General features: G+C 37.6%; 2 protein-coding genes across 2 annotated transcripts in view; one reads left to right on the forward strand and one right to left on the reverse strand.

Moving 5' to 3' along the window:
- Nucleotides 1–23,543, forward strand: part of Fam118a (family with sequence similarity 118, member A) — an 80,519-nt gene that overhangs the window by 46,982 nt on the left and 9,994 nt on the right. The window lies entirely within an intron of this gene.
- Smc1b (structural maintenance of chromosomes 1B) overlaps nt 1–23,543 on the reverse strand; it is a 67,269-nt gene that overhangs the window by 19,355 nt on the left and 24,371 nt on the right. Inside the window, exons 12-19 of the mRNA NM_080470.1 lie at nt 22,875–23,021; nt 13,853–13,990; nt 13,462–13,578; nt 12,603–12,709; nt 7,900–8,041; nt 6,829–6,974; nt 5,549–5,702; nt 2,050–2,145 (exon numbers count right to left, since the gene is read on the reverse strand). Of these exons, the coding sequence (NP_536718.1) occupies nt 2,050–2,145; nt 5,549–5,702; nt 6,829–6,974; nt 7,900–8,041; nt 12,603–12,709; nt 13,462–13,578; nt 13,853–13,990; nt 22,875–23,021 (1,047 nt within the window). The remainder of the gene's footprint in view (nt 1–2,049; nt 2,146–5,548; nt 5,703–6,828; nt 6,975–7,899; nt 8,042–12,602; nt 12,710–13,461; nt 13,579–13,852; nt 13,991–22,874; nt 23,022–23,543) is intronic.

Here is a 23,543-nt window from a genome sequence, read left to right on the forward strand (position 1 = left end):
GTTGTTCTGATTATTATGTGTCGGGAGGAATTTCTTTTCTGGTCCAGTCTATTTGGAGTTCTGTAGGCTTCTTGTATGATCATGGGCATCTCTTTTTTTATGTTTGGGAAGTTTTCTTCTATTATTTTGTTGAAGATATTAGCTGGCCCTTTAAGTTGAAAATCTTCATTCTCATCAATTCCTATTATCCGTAGGTTTGGTCTTCTCATTGTGTCCTGCATTGCCTGGATGTTTTGAGTTAGGATCCTTTTGCATTTTGTATTTTCTTTGACTGTTGTGTCGATGTTCTCTATGGAATCTTCTGCACCTGAGATTCTCTCTTCCATTTCTTGTATTCTGTTGCTAATGCTGACATCTATGGTTCCAGATCTCTTTCCTAGGGTTTCTATCTCCAGCGTTGCCTCGCTTTGGGTTTTCTTTATTGTGTCTACTTCCCCTTTTAGTTCTAGTATGGTTTTGTTCATTTCCATCACCTGTTTGGCTGTGTTTTCCTGCTTTTCTTTAAGGGCCTGTAACTCTTTAGCAGTGCTCTCCTGTAATTCTTTAAGTGACTTATGAAAGTCCGTCTTGATGTCCTCTATCATCATCGTGAGAAATGTTTTTAAATCTGTATCTAGATTTTCGGTTGTGTTGGGGTGCCCAGGACTAGGTGGGGTGGGAGTGCTGCGTTCTGATGATGGTGAGTGGTCTTGATTTCTGTTAGTAGGATTCTTACGTTTGCCTTTCGCCATCTGGTAATCTCTGAAGCTAGCTGTTTTAGTTGTCACTGTTAAGAGCTTGTTCTTCAGGTGACTCTGTTAGCCTCTATAAGCAGACCTGGAGGGTAGCACTCTCCTTGGTTTCAGTGGGCAGAGTATTCTCTGCAGGCAAGCTCTCTTCTTGCAGGGCAGGTACCCAGATATCTAGTGTTCGAACCAGACTCCTGGCAGAAGTTGTGTTCCACTCACTAGAGGTCTTAGGATCTCGTGTGGAATCCTGTGTGGGCCCTTGCGGGTGTTGGGCAAGACTCTGCTGGCAAGTAGCCCGGGGCTCGAGTGGAGTGGAAGGGGTTTGTGCCCCAGATCAAGCCCAGGTAGCCTGCTTCCCTATGTACCGCAGTCTCAGGTTCCGCGCGATTGGATTGGGGCAGGCGCTGTGTTCCACTCACCAGAGGTCTTAGGATCCCGTGGGGAGTCCCGTGTGGGCCCTTGCGGGTGTTGGGCAAGACTCTGCTGGCAGGTAGCCCGGGGCTCGAGTCGAGCGGAAGGGACTTGTGCCCCAGATCAGGCCCGGGTAGCCTGCTTCCCTATGTACCGCAGTCTCAGGTTCCGCGCGATTGGATTGGGGCAGGCGCTGTGTTTCACTCACCAGAGGTCTTAGGATCCCGTGGGGAGTCCCGTGTGGGCCCTTGCGGGTGTTGGGCAAGACTCTGCTGGCAGGTAGCCCAGGGCTCGAGTGGAGCGGAAGGGCAAAATTAAGTATTTTCTTCATTTACATTTCAAACGCTATCCCCAAAGTCCCCCATACCCTCCCCCCCAGCAGTCAGTACTCTTAACCACTGAGCCATCTCTCTAACTCCATCTGTCACTGGACCTGGAGCTTACTGATTGGCTAGAGTAGTTGGACAGTGAACTTTAGGGACCAACTTGTGTCTACTTCTCCAGCTCTGGGGTTACAAACAGAAAACTGCTGCACCTGCTTTTTTGGGTGGGGGGTGTTCTGGGAAGCCAAATTCAGGCTATTATGTTTACTTGGCAAGCACTTTACTAACTGGATCACTTCTGTAGCTTCTATTTTGGTTTTTGGAGACTGTTTCATGGCACACAAGCTAACATGATCCTCCTGCCTCTACATCCCAAGTGGCTGTCATCCAAGTGATGACATTTGCAATCATCATCCCAGCTTTCTTCTTTTTTCCCTTTGATGCCTCTTCCCCCACAAAATAAAAACGACAAAAAACCCATCAACTAACCCACCCCACACATCTTAAACCTAACCATATAAAATGATTCTATAATATTTTAATAGCCAAATATTACCATTAATCACAAACAGAAATCTTTACATTACCTTTAAATCCTCCCTTAGAGGGCTGTAGTCTATTTGGATGGATGCTTCTTTCTCATAGATATCAGCTGTTGCCTGGGTGCTTTCTGTTTCAGTTAGCTGAAAAACAGACACTCTTATCTGAATGGTAACCTTCTACTCCAGCTACTTATTGAGTCATTCAGATCAAACTATCACCCTTATGCAGCCACATAGCCAAAAAGGCCTGGCCTCAGCCATTCTTGGCATAATTATGCAGCTGTGTCCTCTACTCACTTTATTGCAAACATACCTTAATGACAAAGCAGACAGGGCCCACTCTCAGGACATACTTCTCTATATCAGTGCAGCCCACTCTGCATGTCTGTTCAATTCTCACCTCATCTGCTTATTAGCTGTCTTCTCTCAAGCTATACCTTTTAACCTATGTTTCTGAGACCCACCATCAACACTCAGTGTGATGGTTTGTATATGCTTGGCATAGGGAGTGGCACTATTAGGAGGTGTGACCTTGTTGGAGGAAGTATGTCACTGTGACCATGAGCTTTAAGACCGTCAACCTCGCTGCCTGGAAGTCAGTATTCTCCTAGTAGCCTTCAGATGAAGATGTAGAACTCTCAGCTCCTCCTGCACTATGCCTGCTTAGATACTGCCATGCTCCCACCTTGATAATGAACTGAACCTCTGAATCTGTAAGTCAGCCCCAATTAAATGCTGCCCATATAAGAATTGCCTTGATCGTGGTATCTCTTCATAGCAATGGAAACAGAAGTTGGTACCAGGAGTAGGGTATTTTTATGATAACCCTGACCATGCTTTTGTCTAGAAGAATGTGGATTTTGGGACTTTCAATTTGGGAAGCAGTGGAATGCTTTAAGTGGGGATTAATGTACTTTCCTAGTAGGAATAAGGAAAACATTGGTTCTGAGGATGATTTGAGCTATGCAGACCTGGCCTAAGATGTTTCAGTGGAGAAGAATTTTAGCATGTGACCTAGAGACTGTTTTGTGAGATTCTGATGAACATGGCTGCTTTTTTGCCGTTGTTTGAAGAGCCTGCCCGAGGCTAAGGTGAAGAGACTTATATTAATTACTTAGTCTCAAAACAGCCTAAAATAAACCTGTTGTGTTCACTCTAAAGTTCACTCTTATGAAGTACATTTTAATGAAAAGGAGCAAGCTGAGAAATGAAAAAGATAAAATATATATTTTTTATTATGCTATGTTCAGGTATGGTCCCCATAGACTCATGTGTTTGAATAAGCCTATGGGGCCAGGGAGTGGAATGTGGTGGTTTGAATATGCTTGGCTCAGGGAATGGCACTATTAGGACATGTAGCCTTGTTGGAGGAAGTGTGTAGTTGTGGGCATGGGCTTTAAGACCCCTGTCCTAGTTGCCTGGAAGCCAGTCTTCTAGCAATTCCATATGTGGGATACAATGTTGTTTTATATTGTTTATTGCAGATAAGATTTGCCTCGTGCTCTAGCATGAGTGTGATTTTTGTCAATTACAGATAATTTCTGCAAGTGTACGATGTTTGAAATTCTGGAGACTCTTAAAAGGGTATGTAAATGCTAGTGTCCTGAGAGGGGCTGTGGTGGTGGTGGCAGCTGCTGCTGCTTGCTGGTTGCTCTTGATGCAGTTTGTTAATTAGTTGTGGGAAGAGTGATGAGAAAAAATTGGATATTCTGATGGTGAAGATCAAACATGCTCCAAGGAACTCCATACCCTAATCAGCAGGAAGTAGTCTAACAATATCAATGCCTCTCTTTCCCTCCAACCTTCTTTCTCTTTAACCTAGTATTGCAGGGTTGGAAGGGTGGAATAGGGGTGAAGAAGGGTGGCAGAAATGGAACCCATAAAGTATCCAAAAGTCTGGCTACAATATATGTGCTAAAACAGCTCAAATACAAGTTAAAGCCAAATGTTAAATGTATTGCAAAAGCTCTACATATCATGTGTGACTTCCTTGCATATAAGAAATGGCTTTTGTCTAAGTTTGGCTAAAATATTTTGTTTAACGTCATGATCTCAAGTTCTATTTTTCTTCAAATGATATGTCATTCTTTACAGTTGAACAAACTTTTATGAGTACATATATATATTCTCTTTACCTATTCAACTGTTGACTGGAATCCAGGTCATTTTCATGTGTTGGCTACTATGATATACAGATATGCAAGTGTACCTGTGGTATGCTAATTCTTCAGAACATATAACAGAATAGTAGTATATCTGAATCATATGTTAGTTTTTTGTTGTTGTTGTTGGTTTATTTTTTTTACTTGAGAAACAAGAATATAAATTTCTACAGTTGGGTATGCTAGTTTGCATTTCTATCAGCACTGTGTAAAGTGATTCCTTTTCCCACATCCTCACCAGCATGTGTTGCCATTTTTTTTCTTGATGGTAGCCATTATGATCTTAAGTGTCAATTTTTGCTGTTAGTTCTTGAGTTGTTGGAATACTTTTCATTAAGTCTTCATCTCTACATATATTTTCAAGGATTCTGTTTTCCCTGGCAGTTTCAAATCTCACATTAAAGTCTTTGATCTATTTTGAATTTGTTTTTATATAGTGATAGGGAAGGAGTTTCATTCTTCTATATGTGACAGAATTTTTCCAGTGCCCTTTACTGAGGATGTCTTTTCTCCAATATCTGACTTTAGCCCTTTTACTAAAAATCAGGCTGCTAAAGTATATGTTAAAGTACATGAAAAATAATGTATGTATTTCCTTCTGGATCCTTTATTTTGTCCCATTGGTTTGTGTATGTTTTTTGTTAGTATCATGCCATAATGCTCTGCTGTAGTAATGTACTTCCACTAGTTACATATACATACATATGTACATATATACAACACAGGCCAGTAAGGATCTATATATGAAGAAGAAAAAGTGGCTTTTTCTTCCTGGCTTTGAAACCTTGCAAGTGTTAAACATTTTGTTGAGAGTAAGGCTGTGCACAGGAGATACTGCACTGAAGTTTCAGAATTCACAGTCCTATTAAGCCTCAGGTAAGATAGGCAGCTCCAAGGGCTAAGGTACCAACATCAGGTAAGCTTTGTTAACCTCAGAAGATGAGGTTCTGGTAATTTCTCCAGAGGACAACAGACCCTGTAAGTGAGAGCTTGATATCACTTCAGAAGGTTACAACATAAAAAAGTCCAAAATCCTGAGATTGGCTCTCCCTAGAGTTTTCATATATATGTATCCTTGAGATATGGTCCCACTATATAGCCTAGATTGTTTTGAACACTTGACCCTCCTCTCAGCCTTCCAATCACTCAAGTGCTAGGTCTTTACAAGCTTACACCATTGTGACCAATTGAGAAACCCTACTTTTCTTTTTAGGTAATGATTTAATATTAATTGAGCATAACATTTTAATATCTGTCTTGAAATACCTAGCAACAAAACATTTTTTTCTTTCCTAGAAGGAGTTAAAGAACCTGTAGCATAAGCAGTTGAAGACATCAGCTAAGTCTGCATAGCTGCACATAGTATGTTATTGGCTAGATACCTCCATTTCAATGATGTCCTCCAATGACCCCAGCACAAGACTTATGTCAATGTCTTGAACTTTGCAATCTAGCAGCAAGTTATGTTTCTCTAGCAGTTTCTGTTCCAAAGAACCCTGAATGATTACAACTTCCTTCTGTAATTTTCCAACTTCCCTGTAAATGCAGATATGAAAAGTGACTTTACTCATTATGTAAAAGCATTATAAACTTACATGAAAAAGTTACTTTCCTATGAGAGTTCCAAGTGCCAGTCCCTGATTACCATTCCTGAGAAAGACCATCAATGTATACATTGATCCAAGGGAACAGCTTTCATAGATATTTCTTTAATCAGAGTTAGCAAAGAAACAGCTTTCCTTCAATTATTTGAATTATTTTTTGAGACAAGGTTTTGCTATATAGCCCTAGTTAACATCAAACTTTGGATTCTCCTGCTTCCACCTTTTAATTGCTGGGATTGCAGGTGTGTCATCATATCTACACCCAAACACTTTATTTTTAAATGCAATTTTCAACATGCATTTCCTTTTTAGATAGGCTGTACACTTTAGAAGCTTAAACTAGGAGAATGTCTCTTAGTAGACCAATACCAGGTCAACTACTGCATCTCTGACAACCTGGTTTCCATCACGCATGGAATGCCTTATCTGAAAGGTGGATATGAGGGTTAACACTAAGCCAACAAAGACCTTTAAATGGGATCAGAAAGAGGACAAAAAGAGAAAAGTAAAAATGAAGCGGGTTGGAAGAAGATGGATGGTTTTCAGGAATGTAAAGAAAAGCAGAAATGATTCTGTTTAAAATAAATACAAGAGACTGAATCTCAAAGCACTGGAGATCTGTAGATAGTAAGGAAAATTATGATATGCTAAGGTTCAACCAAAGAAGTGTTCATAATCCTGTTAATCACAGGAAAGCAGATGTTATTTGAACACAAATCAGAACATTCAAGGCGTTGTCACTATCATGATGACACATAAACTTGTCACATACCAGATAATGCTTCAACTTTAAACATAGACAAGAAGGAATCACTGGATGACAGAAAAATACCAGGATCAGAAGATTTAGGGTAAAGGAATACAAGTGGGTTCATGCTTCATCCACCAAAAAGAACAATAATGTAACCAAGGAATGGCCTGTCCTAATCGTTCCCATATTAGAGCATTTGGAAGACCAAGAGCAACAAAGTCTAAACATTTGAAGTTTAGATAATATCAAATTGAAAGTATAAGTTTAAAGTTATTAGCCAGATCTTTCAAACTAAATTATTAATTACCTATCAACAGCCAAAACCTTCTTGCGTTCCTCTTCAATTTGTATGTGAATTTTTTCAATGTTGGAACTCTGTGTGGCAAGCACTTCCTTAATTTGCTCTTGCTTCACCATGAGTTCCTCAACAATTTTCAGACATTCTTCTTCGGTCTGAACAGAGAGAATTTGTGTGTTTATATATAATACACATACATAATTACATATTATATATAATATATGTACATATATATTATGTATATATGTATACAAAACATTTCATATTAATACAAGTTTTACCATTATCCGTAAGAACACCTACTCATCCTAAGAGAAATCCCTTTATCTCATGTGCTACTAAACTCTGTCAGGTTGTGATCCTCTTTCATCCTATAGATTTGGAAGCTGGAAGCCATCTCCTTCTTTTGTCATTCATTTTGAATCTACTCTTCAACCTTGCTACATGATTTGTGTTCCATTTACCCAGTGGAAGTGCTCATGAGACTGTAAAACATTAGCCTGCCTTAACAGTTTTCATCACTTCCTCCTTCCCACGGTGCTGGGTATCTATACTGTCTCCTCTTCTGGCTTTCCCTCTAAAATTTCTGAGTTTTCTATAATCCCAACTGGTTCTCCCCTGGACCATAATCTCAGCTCCTGTCACATGGTTTTAAATTACCCTACAAACCAGGAACTCTTGCCATACACAGAACATGCCGTTAATCTAGCTCTCAGAAGGCTGGGACAGAATTTTGAGTTTGAGACAAGCCTGGCTACATAGTGAAACTGTCTCTGAAAACAGAGCAAACCTGAATTCAACCAGTAATTCTGAAGTTTGTGGTTCCAGTCCAGAATTCTCCCATCATTTACATGCTTGAGTCATCTCTCTTTCTCTGGCGTCTTGCACTTCCCCCTCCTCCATCTCCCTCCCCACTTAACACCCAACAACTCATTAGTTCTGTTAGTTTTACTTTAATATTTCTGAAATATGTAGCTCTGATCACAATAAGGCACCATTGGGTGCTAAAAAACATTGCTACTTAATGAAAGAAGCCATAACTTCAACGAACTGGCACTTCAGCTACTGATAATAAATTACCTTTTTTAGGTTATCAATATCTTCTTTGCCCTTCTGGATTGTGGTTTTTAATGTGTCGATATTATTCAGTTTCTTCTTAAGCTGATTTCGACTATATTCGAGCTGAATATTAAGCCGAGTTTTTTGTTTTTCAAACTCTAATCTAGTATAATAAAATCAAGCATTGTAAGTGTTAAGAAGAATGCATTGGCCCTTTTAACTTTTTCAGATTAAAACATGCATGTGGATTTGTGAATTTATGTGTACCACATTTGTGCAGATATCTATTAAGGCTAGAGGGCATCAGATCCCTTAAAACTGGAGTTACAGGTGCTTGTGAGCTGCCCTATATGGGTGCTGGGAACCAAATCTGGATCCTCTCCAAGAGCAGTAAGTGTTCTCTGAGCCATTTCTCCAGCCCCTTTTAATTTTTTATAGGAGGTTCAAAACATATAACTATAATGAAGCTATAATGAACCCTATGCAAATTAGTCAATTTAATAATAATCAATTCAAGTTGACTCTTGTTGACCTACAATACCATTCATAGTTTCTGGATTATTTGAAGCAAATACCAGATACTAGGTAATTTCGTCAGTAATGTTCTATGAAAGTCACTGTTAATTCATACTCAAACTACTATGCCCTCAAAATATCCTTAATATAATCACTGCCATTGCCAAAATTTCAATACTTCATTAAAGACTTGGATGTTTGCAGATTTTCTCCCTTTTTCTTTCCTTTTTCTTTTCTTTTCTTTTTGTTTTGAGACAGGGGGTTCTCAGTGTATGTCTTGGAACTAGCTCAATATACCAGGCAAGTCTAGAACGCACAGAAATCCATATATATATTGTGATAGGGTTTCTCTGTGTAACAGTCCTGGCTGTCTTGGAACTAGCTCTATAGACCAGGCTGGCCTCTAACTCACAGAGATTCACCTGTCTCTGCCTCCCAAGTGCTTGGATTAAAGGCATGCACCACCACCACCTAGCAGTTGACAGTTTCTTAAATCTTTTATAATATATATATTATCTACTCATTTCTTTAAGTTAAAATTGATATGCCTTTTCTCATTTGGTTAGATTTTATGAAATAGCTAGTGTGAATAGCTATTCATTCATAAACTTCAAAATTGAGAAATTAACAAATTTTTGACACTTTCTTATTCTGATATCTCCATAAACTCCTGTCAATTGAATGTCAGTTGGGTATGTTGGTGTATGTCTCAACACTTTGGAGGTGGAGGCAGGTGAATCATAAGTTTGAGGCCATCTTCCATTACATATTGAGTAGTCCAATATTTGATATGTAAATGGATTACATACTATAATCTTAAATCTTTAAGAGCTACACAAAAAAGGTAAATCAGTAGAAGACAATAATAGAAATTAATAACATGGAAAAAACAAATCACAGGACAAATTCATGTCTTAGACGGGATCTCTAACACTGAGATACCTTTAATATTGTAAGAAGAAAAAAGAGAAATGACAAATCACCAATATCATGAATAAAAGTACACAGTAAAGATGCTACAGACTTTAAAAGGTATATTTAAATAACTTCATAACAGATTTGACAACTCATAAAATACACAAAGTTCACGAAAGACACAAGCTTCTAAAGCTCACCCAAAAAGTATATGTACTCTAGACAAAATGAATAACCCTGTATATATTAAAGACATTGGCAGTAAAAACATTTCCATAAAATGGTGGGTAGCCAAGTGGGAAGAAATTATCAATCCTATACATACAGTTCCTGCAAGAGGAAAAGAGACCACACTGCTCAGGTTTAACATTACCCTGATACCAAACATCACAATGATATTAAACAAAACAGCTACAGATCATTACACTTAAAAAAAGACACAAGAGCCGGGCATGGTGGTGCACACCTTTAATCCCAGCACTTGGGAGGCAGAGGCAGAGGCAGGAGGATTTCTGAGTTCGAGGCCAGCCTGGTCTACAAAGTGAGTTCCAGGACAGCCAGAGCTACACAGAGGAACCCTGTCTCGAAAAACAAAAAACAAAGCAAAACAAAACAAAAAAAAAGACAAAGAATTCCAAACAATATTTTAGCAAATCCAAAAATATTTGGAAAGGATAGTTAATACATGATAACTAAATTGAGCTCATTTTAGGTATGCAAGGTTGTTGGACATTTGAAAAGCAATATAATTTATTATTGAAACTTCTTAGCATATTATCTTTAAAAACTCTAATTGTATAAGGATCTAAATAGTTACCAGAGAAAATATTTTAAAAACTTAACTCAGTATAGTGGGAATTTCCATGAAGAATTCTTCAAGTGGACAAAAGTATTTTAAAGCTTATATATCTTACTGTAGAAGTCTGAATGCTTTGCCCTTAAGATGTAGTATATCTGTTCTTACCACTTTAATTCCATATTATGTAGTTCAAATATAGAAACCCTAAGGAATCTATCAAACAGCTAAAAGAACTAATGAATTTAGCCAAGTTTCAGAATAAAAATATGCTTAAAAAAACTTTTTTTTTTTTTTTTTTTTTTTTGGTTTTTCAAGACAGGGTTCCTCTGTGTAGCTCTGGCTGTCCTAGAACTCACTTTGTAGACCAGGCTGGCCTCGAACTCGGAAATCCTCCTTCCTCTGCCTCCCAAGTGCTGGGATTAAAGGCGTGCACCACCACCCAGCAGGAAAACTAATTTTAATTCATTAAAAAATGTTATACTTTATGTGTGCGTGTGGTCAAAGGACAACTCTGTGGAAACTACTCTCTCCTTGAACCTTTGTCTGGGATCTGGGGATTGAACTCAGGTCACAAAGCTGCATGGCAAGTAGTTTTCCCACAGAATCATCTTGCTGCTATTACTTTTATTTCAATATGTTACCAACATACAATTTTAAACTGAAATCTGAAAACAATTCAATTTTGTAAGGAATGTGAGATATGAAATGCTTAGGAACACAAGTCAAAAAATAAGCACAAGACTAAATTTAACATTGAAAATGGAATACCATTAATAAGTGAAATTAAAAATGACCTAAAATATACAACATGTTTGTGGATCAGTGTTTAGTGGTCAATTCTTTCCAAGTTGATCTCTAAATTCAATATGATCCAAGTAGAAATCTCACAAGTTCTTTTTAAGAATAGCAATTGAAAACTGATTCTAAAATCTATGGTGAAATGTAGAGGACTTAGAACAGGAAGAAAGGTCACAATCCTTCTCCATTGTACTCTCAGCCCTGAGGAAGGGTACCGAGCACATGAAAAGCACACAGGAAATACAAGTTGAATGAATGAACAGAATATGGAAGAATTAAGTGATTAATAGAAAGATTGCTGTTAATGCTTTTGATTTGGGAGAAAAACTTTTTCTCTTTTTGTGGGGACAGTAAGGGGAGAAAAGGTCTCTCTTATGTAGTCCTGGCTGTCATGGAGCTTGCTACATAGATCAGGCTGACCTGGAACTCATAGAGATCTACCTGCCTCTGATTCCTAAGTGCTGGTATTAACGACACATGCCACTGTGCCTAGCAAAATTTTTCTCAAAGGCATGTATTACTTTTATATTTTAACACATTTAAATAGATGATAGAGGCATATGGCACAAATTTCAAAAGATGTTAAATTAATAAAAAGAAAAATGTCTCTTTTTCATTTTGGCCTTCCCAAAGGCAGCCCTGACCATTTCTAAACACATGTATGTACATTCCCTCCAGGGTATCATTTGTTTCCAGATTTTCTTCATGCTTTTTGACATATAGTTTAAGTTTTTCTACATATTTGTATTTTATTTATTTGTTTGTGGTGGTTTTTTGTTTGTTCTGAGACATAGTTTCTCTATATAGTCCTGGCTGTGCTGGAACTCATTCTGCAGACTAGGCTGGCCTCCAACTAACAAAGATTCACTGGCCTCTGCCTCCTGGAATTTAAGATGTGCACCACCACTGCCTGGCTTATTTTTAAATTTTTGTTTATGTGTCCTTGTCTGTATGTGCATGCCACATGCATGTAGATGCTCACAGGGGTCAAAAAAAGGGTGCTGCATGCCCTGGAGCTGAAGTTTTAAGCCCTCCATCAGCAGTGCTAGAAACTAAGCACTGTCCTTCAGCCGGAGTCGCCAGTACAGTGCCTTTAAACTTTGAGTGATTTCTCTAGCCCCAAGCAATTATTTTTAAAATTTGCTTATGGTATATCCTACTATTTTTATGTTTTTGTTTTTGTTTTTCGAGACAGGGTTTCTCTGTATAGCCCTGGCTGTCCTGGAACTCAGAAATCTGCCTGCCTCTGCCTCCCAAGTACTGGGATTAAAGGCGTGATTTTTTAAAAAAAATTTTTATTAGGTATTTTCCTCATTTACTCACATGTGACTTTTAGAAGTAGTCTATTAAAAAAAATCATGTCCATATAGGTGGTATTTAAACTGTAGACTAACTTTGGGAGAAATCAACTTCTTTATAAAAAGAACTGGTATGGTTTTCCTTTTTGTTCTAGTTTCTGTTAGACTTCTTTTTAAGAAACTGAGTTTTACTAGCTTCTTTGTCCTCTGTGGTATTGAATATCAAACTAAGGCAGGGCCTATGTATGCAAGGCAAGTCTGATCAACTACTGTGATATCAGCCTACCATTACGATTTCTTGTGGAAATAGTCTACCTCAAGCATAATTCCTTTAAATTAGGTGATATTTTTCTTTACATGTATACCAATATTGCTTACCAATTTTTAAAACAAAATACCTTTTTTGATCATTTTCTTGCTGCTGTTTAACATGTTTATTCTCAAATTCACGGATATTTTCCACACCAATTTCTTCACAGAAGTCTTGGAATATGTCATCTTCTACCTTTTAAATCATTTAAAAACAACTGACTTAATAACCACATTTAAAAAATAAAGAAGCAGTGTTTAAATATAACTTTTTGCTCTTAGATTTTCATGAGTTAGGCCAAAAGGTAATTAGTGCATTCAGCCCAGTGCTTTCTCTTTCTTTATCTGCATAAACTATGTTCATCTGTTTTCAAACTTATTATTCAGAAAACTACATGAAAAAGCTCATGAATTGGCTTTATTAGATGATATTATGCACTATCTGAATAAAGAGAAAGATATTCTATTTGCTTTATCCATGCCAAAATATAATATTCTTATATTTTTAAAAACCTATCTGTTGTAAACATCTTGGACACTGAAAACAACTCGAGGCTAGAGCACAGTATCAGTAATAATTTCCAAAAAATTAAGCATAACCTCAATCCAACAAAATATCTAGCCTCAAACACAATAGTATTTTAATAGTAAGTCATGTTAAAAACTTGTGGATTTTAATTAAACATGAATGTAATATGACTGATACAGCAGTAAACTACCATTACTCCTACTGGAAATCAAAATCACAGGACCTAAATATGAAGGCTCTATGATCGTCAGTACTGGTCAGATTATACTTTATATTATGTTCTGTTCTAGGCATGAACAAGTAGCAGTATCCAAAGGATGGTTTCCTGATCTAGTCTTGACTCCATAGTCATATGTACACAGCCAAAAACCAGAACTGCGTTCTATACGTCATTTAATAACAACTACAGTATTTATTACCTCATCTATCTTATCTTGAAATTCTTCAATTTTTTGTTGCTGTTTGTTGATTCCTTCACTCAACATAGTACATTGAGAATCAATATTCAGTAATTCACTTTGTAGCTGAGATTGTTCCTATAAGAAAAAAAATTCTGCTTAGTAACACAACTATTTTATTTTTTAAATAGTAAGGCTAAAAACATGTTACATGTCTTTTACAGTAAATGAAGAATCTTTAGTACAATGGACTCTGGCATAGCCAAATAACATGATTAAATACTATAAAATTATTAAGGATTACAATATAGCCATAGGACAAAGAAACTATAATTATGAATGTTAATGGCATTCATAAAATTCTATGTTCTGATATAAATTTCCATCAAACTTTTTGGCAAGTTTACATTACCCGGTAAAATGTAGCAAGGTGCTTCTTTTTAATCATCTCTAGTTCATTTTGTGAATATTTGAGTCGTGTATTGGTTCCTTGTACTAAAGTCTGTATTTGCTTCAGATCTGTTTCCTTGCGGAGTGTCTTCATTAACTCCTAAACAGAGAAATATGAAAACACTTTACAGTGGAAGAGCACTTTTACTCTTCAGTGCTTTCATGATAAAGACTTACTGATTTTACACATAATCATTCAACATTTTCCAAAGAGAGATAGGGTATGGGTAATGTTGAGATGTCTCAGTGACTAAGAGCACTGACTGCTTTTGCAGATAACATTCCCAGCACCCAATGGTATCTCACAATCATCTATAACTCCAACTCCAAGGAATCCAATGCCCCCTTCTGGCCTCTGCAGGCAGACACTTAGATGGTATACAGACATATGTGCAGGCAAAACATACATACACATAAAAAGAAGTAGGGGTGCTGAAAAGAACACTTGGGAGCTATAAGCACTGGATGCTCCTACAGAGGACCCTGGTGCTCAATTCCCATAGGGTAGCATAAAACTGTGACTTCAGTCCCAAAGAGTCTGATGCCCTCTTCTGACCTCCATGGAAACAGCATTTATGTGGTGAATAAACACAGTCAGGCAAAAACACTCATATGATATATATGTATACGTAGTAAAGCTATGTATACATACTCAAAAGTATATATACTCCTCAGGATGCAGAGGCAGGCAGATTTCTGAGTTCGAGGCCAACCTGGTCTACAAAGTGAGTTCCAGAACAGTCAGGGCTATACAGAGAAACCCTGTCTCGAAAAAACAAAACAAAACAAAACAAACAAACAAACAAAAAAGTGTATATACTCATATTATATGTTTGCATAGTAAAACTTCTAAATAAATATTGTTAAAATTATACATATATATTATATGAGTATTCCATACACATATGTGTGTGTATGTATGTATATATGTATATATATATATATCATAAAAATAAAATTTTAAATCTAGAAAAATACTGAATGTGTAAATTACATTTGTCATCTGGAGTAAGACTGCATACAAATTTTTCAAAAAACTAATAAACTTTCCAACAGAAAATACAGGCATGAAAAGTGAAAAATGAAAATGAGGGCTATCTCACTCAGTGCACATCACCAGTCTCTTTGGGGTCATCTGACAAGATGTTGTAGAGAGCATCTTCTTTGAGCTTGCCTTCTTCATTCCCTTCTGGCTTCACTTACCTTATATGCAACCACAAGTAAATGAAACACTGTATTTTTACTGTGAGTCCTTAAAATATATAAACATATATATGTCCCCATACCTATTGGTTTCTTAGAATTTGTTTTGGAAAGTTGAAATCACATACCCTCTACCGTCACTATACCCTAGAATCCTGGAGAAGTAGGCTCTAATGCCAGTAAAGGAATGGACTTGCTAGTGAGAGTGAGAGCAAGTGGACAGAGTGAAGCTTGCTTGCTTGCTTTCTTTCTTTCTTTCTTTCTTTCTTTCTTTCTTTCTTTCTTTCTTTCTTTCTTTCTTTCTTTCTTTCTTTCTTTCTTTCTTTTTGGTATCTTTTTATAAAGATACAAAGGCTTCCAACAGATGTGGCCCAGATTAGAAATGGGTCTTCTACCCTCTAAGATTCAGATTAGAAGTGGATCTTCCCACTTCAAATTGAGTAAAAATCCATCATATGTGTGCTCTCCCTTTTTAGGTTTTAATTAATTCCAGATGTAGACAAGTTGACAATCAAGAATAGCCACTACAAGTCCATTCTTTGTCAACTTCATACATCATATCTTCTTATGTCATGATTAATTCCCAAATGAAAACAATAACCAGGTCAAAACTATGACTAACATTATACAACTATCCCACTTACAACTGCAAACACATAAATTTAGGATTTATGTATATGTAGCAATGTCCTTTGAGGAACATTCTTCTAGTGTCTTAAATTTGAATATGATAACCATCAATCTTCTCTTAATTAATAATACTTTACATGATAAAGAAATTGAAAAAAACACATTCTTAACAGAAATATTCACGTCAATTATTAACCTTGTTTCTGCAACTGATCACATGGTCTTAGCTGGTATTTGTAACTACCTTCCTCTACTACCCTTCTGTATTTCTTGCACTATCAGCATGCACTTCAGCAGGTGCTGGCTCTTTTCTTGGAGGTAAAACCCATATCTTTACTCCTGATGGATCTTGTGCCCTTTGTCATCCTTCCTGGATTAAGTTGTTGCAGTTCCCCATTGACATTAATCAGAGGACATGGTAGCATCAATAGACACCCTAAAGGATCTCTACATTCCAGACATGATTATTTTAACTCCATTGTGGAGAAACAACCTAATTTCTCCATGGTAATCTGGGTCAATCACCCCTCCTAACACTGATATTCGTTTCTTAGGTTTTTGGCTTAAGGGCATCAGAAGCTCAAAGTGGCTGGGTGTAGGAGGGAATCTGAGCTTCCAGTTCAATAAAATATTTGTTGTGGCTCCTTGCAGGAATGCTCCACCACTCTGGAATCAAAACTTCTAGCCAACAGAACTTAGGATTGTGAAACAGAAAGCAAACATCTTCCTAGTGGGTCACTGGGGATGATAATGAGTGGAACTATTCCCCCTTTCACTCCTTGATTCCTGGACCTGTGGATCCTAGCTATGGGAGAAAACTTATCATATACAGGAGACTGATCCAAAGCATATGCTGCCCCCTGGAAAATCCTGGCCCAGCTCTCCAGGCTGATGCCAAATAATTGGCACTGTAGCTGTGTCTTCAAAAGGCCATTCCATCTTTCCATCAGGTCAGATGCTTCACGATGGTGGGGAACATGGTAAAACAAGAGGATTCCATGATCATGGGCCCATTGTTGCAGTTCTCTGGCTAAGAAATGAGTTCCTTGGCCAGAAGCAATAATATGTGGAATACCATGTCAGTGTAAGGTATTATGTAAGTCCACAAATGGTGGTTTTGACAGATGCAGTATATGCAGGAAAGGCAAACCCATAACCACAATAAATATCTACCAGTAAAAACAGTGTTGTCTTTTCTACAGAGGAAGTGGTCCAATGTAATAAACTGGTCACTGGCTGGTTACCCTGAGGAATGGTGACATATCTGGCACTCAGCAGCAGCTGGAGCCAAGTCAGTCTTGGTGAAAGGAAGTCTATGTTGTCGTACCTATGCATAACTTCCATTTCTGCCATCATGGTCACTTTGTTCATGGGCCCACTGGGCAATGACATGAATGGCTGGGGAAAAAGACTGACTGTCCACAGAATGGGTCATCCTATCTACTTGATTATTGAACTCTTCAGCTGAAGTCACTTTGTGATGAGCATTATCATGGCACATAAGTATCTTCATATCCTTCACTCATTGGGAAAGATCTAGCCACATACTTCTTCCCCAGATGTCTTTCTCAACTATTTTCCAATCATGGCCTTTCCAAGTCCCTGACAATCCAGTCAACCAATCCATTGACTACAGTCCATAAAATCAGTGAACAATCACACATCTGGCCATTTTTCCTTCTAAATAAAATGCACGGTCATGTGTACTGTCTAAGCACACTGTGAAGATTTCCCTTCAATGGTGTCTTTTAGGGTTGTCCAAGGAAGGGGTTGTTGTTGTGCTGCAGCTGTCCACTTCTGAGCTGAACCATCAGCAAACTACGCCCTAGTCTTCTCTTTCTCAGTCAACCAGTAAGGGCATACCCTACAAGGCATAGGTGCATGCTTGGTAGCAGACAGCATTTTAATGGGAGTAGAAACCATAGGCATTTTGGCAACTTCTTTTTTAATACTGTTTTAAGAATTATTTATTTTATGTATATGAGTATATGTGTATAAGAGTACACTGTAGCTGTCTTCAGATACACCAGAAAGGGCATCAGACCCCATTATGGATGGTTGTGACCCAGTATGTGGTTGCTGGGAATTGAACTCAGGAACTCTGGAAGTGCAGGCAGTGCTTTTATCTGCTGAGCCATCTCTCCAACCCCTAGGCAACTTCTTTTTGTATCTTACTTGTGCCTTCAGAACCTGCTCAGACCCAATCATGTATATACAACTTTCATTTGGTAATGAATTGCTTCTATGTGGTTCTACTTTTTGAACTGGCAGATCAGATAACACCTAGTTCATGATCAGCAGCTCAGGTTGCATGGTAACTTGGTGGTCTATTATCAAATACTCAGTTTCCAGTAGAGTAAGACCTGTCTTTCAAAGGTAGAATAATTGTCTGAAGATGATGGTAGAGCCTTGCTCCAAAATTCCAACGTCTCTTCTGAAATTCATCTATAGGTTGCCAAAGGTTCCAAATAATATCATGATTTGTCACTGACACTTTAAGTACCACTGGGTCTATTGGATTATATGGTCCAAATTATAGAGCAGCTTGGACCTATTGAAGAGCCCTCTCCTATTCCAGGCCCTTCACCAAGCTAGCAGCTTTCTGGTCATTTGGTATATGGGCTGGAATAACATACTTAAGTGAAGAATATGCTGTCTCCAGAATCCAAATAGGCCTACTAAACACTGCTTCTTTCTTGGGTGAGAGGCGCCAGGTGCAATAACTTGTTCTTCACCTTAAAAGGAATATCTCTGCATATCTCACACTTCTGGACTCCTAAGAATTTCACTGAGGTAGAAGGCCCTTGAATTTTGGTTAGATTTATTTCCCATCCTCTGATGTACACACGTGGTTGCTACCTTCTGCTTACTTTGTCCAATTAGTATAATGTCATCAATATAATCACCAATGTGATATGATGACATAATTATATTGATATAATTTACACTGATATAAGAGATAGTCTATCAAGAGCTCTTTAAGCTAAGTTATGGCACAGGCCTGGCCAATTATATATCCTGAGGTAAAATCTGGTCTTGCCAACTGAAAGCAAATTGCTTCTGGTGGTTTTTATGGACAGGTACCAAGAAAAAGGTACATTTCAATAGCTGCATCCCATGTACCAGGAGATGTGTTAATCTGCTCAAGTAAGGATACCACATCTGTAATAGAAGTCAGCACTTGACTGAGTGATTAAGTTTTTGCTAGTCAACTGTCATTCTCCATGATCTGTTGTCTTCTATACTGGCCAGACAGTTAAAGGGAGATGTGGTGGGACTATCACCCCTCAATCTTTCAAGTCTTTAATGATAAAACACTAATTTATGTAGTTTCTGCATGGGATGTGATCCTGTTTTTGATTCCCTGTCACCTCAGCAGTAACAACTCTGAAGGTTTCCATTTAAACTTTCCAACCATAATAGCCTTCACTCCACAGGTCAGAGAACCAATGTAATATTTCTGCCAACTTCCCAGTGTATTGATTCTAATTATATATCCTAGGAGTAGGGATATAACCACAGGATGAGTTTGGGGACCCACTGAACCTCTGGTGAGGTGAGTAGACTTAAGCCAAAACTCTATTAATTACCTGATCTCCATAATTACTTACGCTAACTGGAGGGCTATAACGTTTCTTGGGAGCTCCTAGAATCAGCATCAATTCTGAACCAGTACTCAACGGACCTTAGAAAGTCTGGTCATTTTTCTCCCCAGTTTAAAAAAAAACTGTTTGAGCTTCCATATTAAACCTAGAATCTCAATAAGTCCATATCAATACACTTAGCCTGATCTAGTTTTGTGTTCCTTTGACCATTATTCCATATTCTTAAAACCCATTCCACATATTCCCCAGACCTCTGCTTGACTGAATTAGCAAATTCATTAAGCTCTTTATTAGTGTACTGCACCTCTTCATGAACTATGCTTTCTACTTCCCCTCTAGAACCCTGTTTTGCCTTAAGTCTGGTTATAAGTCTAGAGGCAACTATTGATGGGCTCCAAAGGATATCAGTGTTGTTGAAGACAGAAAAGGCAACATTTCGGGCTGGAGAGATGGCTCAGCGGTTAAGAGCACTGGCTGCTCTTGTGAAGGTCCTGAGTTCAAATCCCAGCAACCACATGGTGGCTCACAACCATCTGTAAAGAAATCTGATGTCCTCTTCTTGTGCAGCTGAAGACAGCTACAGTGCACTTAGATATAATAATAAATAAATCTTTAAAAAAATAAAAGGGGGCTGGAGAGATGGCTCAGTGGTTAAGAGCACTGACTGCTCTTCCAAAGATCCTGAGTTCAAATCCCAGCAACTACATGGTGGCTGACAACCATCTGTAATGAGATCTGACACCCTCTTCTGGAGTGTCTGAAGACAGCTACTGTGTACTTACACATAATAGATAAATAACTCTTTTTAAAAGGCAACATTTCAAAGGATGGCAGTATATCTTCTGCAGAAGTTAGATCAAAGTTCTCAGCTTCCATTCCAAGTTACAGGATCCCATTCTTTTACCATTAATGCTCTTACTTTAATTGCCAACACCCTCTGAGGCTGGGAATTGAATTTTTGCTGTAATCCAACTAACCTTATATTGAATCTGTGGTTTAATTTTCTGCAACTTGAACTCTGTGGCTGCTGGAGAGGCTCTCTTTCAGGAAACATTTAGAGATCTGTAGACTGTTAATACATATCTGGACCCAGTCAATTTTATCACTAAACCCATTGTTATCTTTTACCATATTCTGAGATGTGAAAAGTTTGCTAATTTTTTCTCAGATTTCATAAGTGTATTTGTCAATTTATCCAGAGATATTAGGAGCAACAGACCACCATCATATTTTTTCTTATTTTTCCATAAACTGTCAAAAGTTTACAAAGTCACCAAATTTGTTGTAACTCAATATTGGTTTATCAGGGTAGCCAAATGCATTTTTCTCCTTAAGTTTGTAAAATAGTTCACACTACCAGCTTTCAGTACTCTCCAAGCACCCAGAGGCTTCAGTAATTATAGGTGCTAACAAATTAGAAAGCTTATTCCAGATATTTAATATAGTAATCATTCTTATAGTTCTGCTGTCTAGAACCAGTTCTGATACCAAAATCTGTATTAGTTAGGGTTCTCTACAGCTAGAGAACTTATAGAATGACTATCTATCTATCTATCTATCTATCTATCTATCTATCTATCTATGGGATTTATTATAATGACTTACAGGCTGTGGTCTAGCTAATCCAACAATGGCTGCTTATGAATGAAAGTTCAAGAATCTAGTAGTTCTACAGTCCATGAGGCTGGATGTCTCAGCTGGTCTTCAGTATACAGAATCCCAAAGGCATAGACTCAATGCCAGTGAAAGAATAGACCTGATAGCAAGGTGAGAGTAAACTAGAAAAGTCTAGAAAAGATTGAAGCTTCCTTCTTCCATGCCCTTGTATAGGCTTCCAGCAGGAGATGTGGTTCAGATTAGAGGAGGTCTTTCCCGCATCAGACATCTGGGTTAAGAGTAAATCTTCCCACTTCAAATTAAACAAAACTCCCTCGCCAGTGCACACTCCATTTTTGGGTTTTAATTAATTCCAGATGCAATCAAGATGATGACCAAGAATAGCCATCACACATCTCTTCAGCCCTAAACCAATTACTCTTTTACTTGGTATTTCAATTAGACTTAGGTATAAATTTTATAAAATACCTTTTCTATACAACAGCATATAACTTTTCCAATTACATCTTGGATTACAACATCAAGTATGTCCTAATTAGGGTTTCTACTGCTGGGATAAAACACCATGACAACCAGGTAGTGGCGGTACATGTTTTTCTTTAATCCCAGCACTCAGGAGGCAGAGACAGGTGGATCTCTGAGTTCCAGGACAGCCAGGCCTACAGAGAGCGACAGTCTCAAACAAAACAAAACAAAACAAAACAAAACAAAACAGAACAAAACAAACAACAAAAAACCTTACCAGGACCAAAAGTAACTTGAGGAGTGAAGGATTTATTTCATTTTACAGTTGTAAATAATAGTCCATCATTGAGGGGTCAGGGCAGGAACTCAAGGAGGGCAGGAATCTGGAGGCAGGAACTGATGCAGAACCCATGGAAGAGTGCAGTTTACTGGCTTGCAGAGCCTGCTTGTGTATAGTACCCAATAACCCCAGCTCTGGGGTGGCACTGCTCATAATGAACTGAGCTTTCTCACATCAACCACCAAGTAAGAAAAATACACCACATACCAATATGGTAAGAAAATTTTCTTAATTGAGTTTTCCTCTTCCAAAAACAACTCTGGCTTACATCAGTTTGATATAAAACCAATCAGCAAAGTATAATATAAAATAATTACAAGTGTTTTTAGAACAAATTTTATATGGTCATATGTACTCTCTTATTATATTGATAAAGATTCTATATTGACATTTTATTTAGAAATTATACCCTTGGAACTAGAGAAACTGCTTAGAGATTAAGAACACTGGTTGCCATTGCAGAGGACCTGCATTCCATTCCCAGCACCTGCATGGTGGCTTACAACCTTCTGTAAATCCAGTTCCTGGAAGAGAATCCGATGTCCTCTTCTAACCTCTTTTGGTACCACTTATATGTATACGTGCACGAACACACACAAATAAAATAAATCTTTTAATAAAATCTTTTTTTGAGACAATATGTAGCTCTGTCTGTCCTAGAGTTCACTATGTAGATCAGGTTAGCCTAGAACTCACAGAAATCTACCTGCTCTACTTGTTTTTGCCTCCAGAGTGCTGAGATTAAAGGTGTGTGCTACGACACCTGGCTAAATCTTTTTTTTTTTTTTTAATGTGAAGAAATTCTGTACCACATATAAGAGTAAGTTATTATACAAATAAAATAGGTAACAATACCTAATACAAAAATTTGTATAGGAAGCTGGATGTGGTAGTACACGCCTATAATCCCAGCACTTGGGAGGCCTCTACCAAGTGAGGCCAGATTTGTCTACACAGTGAGTTCCAGGATAGCCAGAATCAGCACTTGGCTCAAAAAGAAAAAAAAGAAAAGAAAAAGATACAGTAAACAAGCAATTCATAGAACTTACCTTAATAAGAAAAATACTTAGTTTTTGCATAATTATTTTCCATAATATTTTATAATTTTTATGATGAGGATTTACCTTTAGCTCTTGGACTAGTTGGCTTCTTTTGTCTCTTAGATTGTGTAACTCTTTCTCATCCCAGCACAGAGCTTTGTGCTTTAAGTCACTTGACCCTCCAGAAATCACTCCAGATTTCAAAAACAGTGTTCCATCAAGTGCTACTGCCTGCATCATAAAAACATTTTCCTTTAGAGAAATGTATTTTAGGGTACCTTTTCCCAGCTGAGATTTTGTAGATGCAAAAAACACTTCCTTAACTTTACTAATACAATACTGATTTTTAAAGGAATACAAACCACAAATATAAAACCCATCTTATTAAGACTAGGCAACAAATTAAAAGCCACCATAGAGGTTTAAAATAAGCTGTATATTCGCCCCAAACATACATAATGCTGAGAAGCAAAAACCATATTTAATATTAAATCATTTGTATTGTATGATCCTTTGTTTTGAAGATTCTGACATATATTATAAACAGCATATTATGAAAATGACTTAAAAACTTTAGGATACCCCCAAACAATTGTATTCTCCGAAATACAGAATGAAATTTAGAGTCAAGGTATAAAATTACCCAGAGTTTACAGTGCTCTAAGTGAGTGCTTTAATGGAATAAATTAATCAATTTTCAACATTTTATAAATGTTTCTACTTAATTAGAATGAGAAATGTTCCTGGCCCCAG

Source organism: Mus musculus, chromosome 15, assembly GCF_000001635.26.
Source record: "Mus musculus strain C57BL/6J chromosome 15, GRCm38.p6 C57BL/6J".
Classification (NCBI taxonomy): domain Eukaryota; kingdom Metazoa; phylum Chordata; class Mammalia; order Rodentia; family Muridae; genus Mus; species Mus musculus.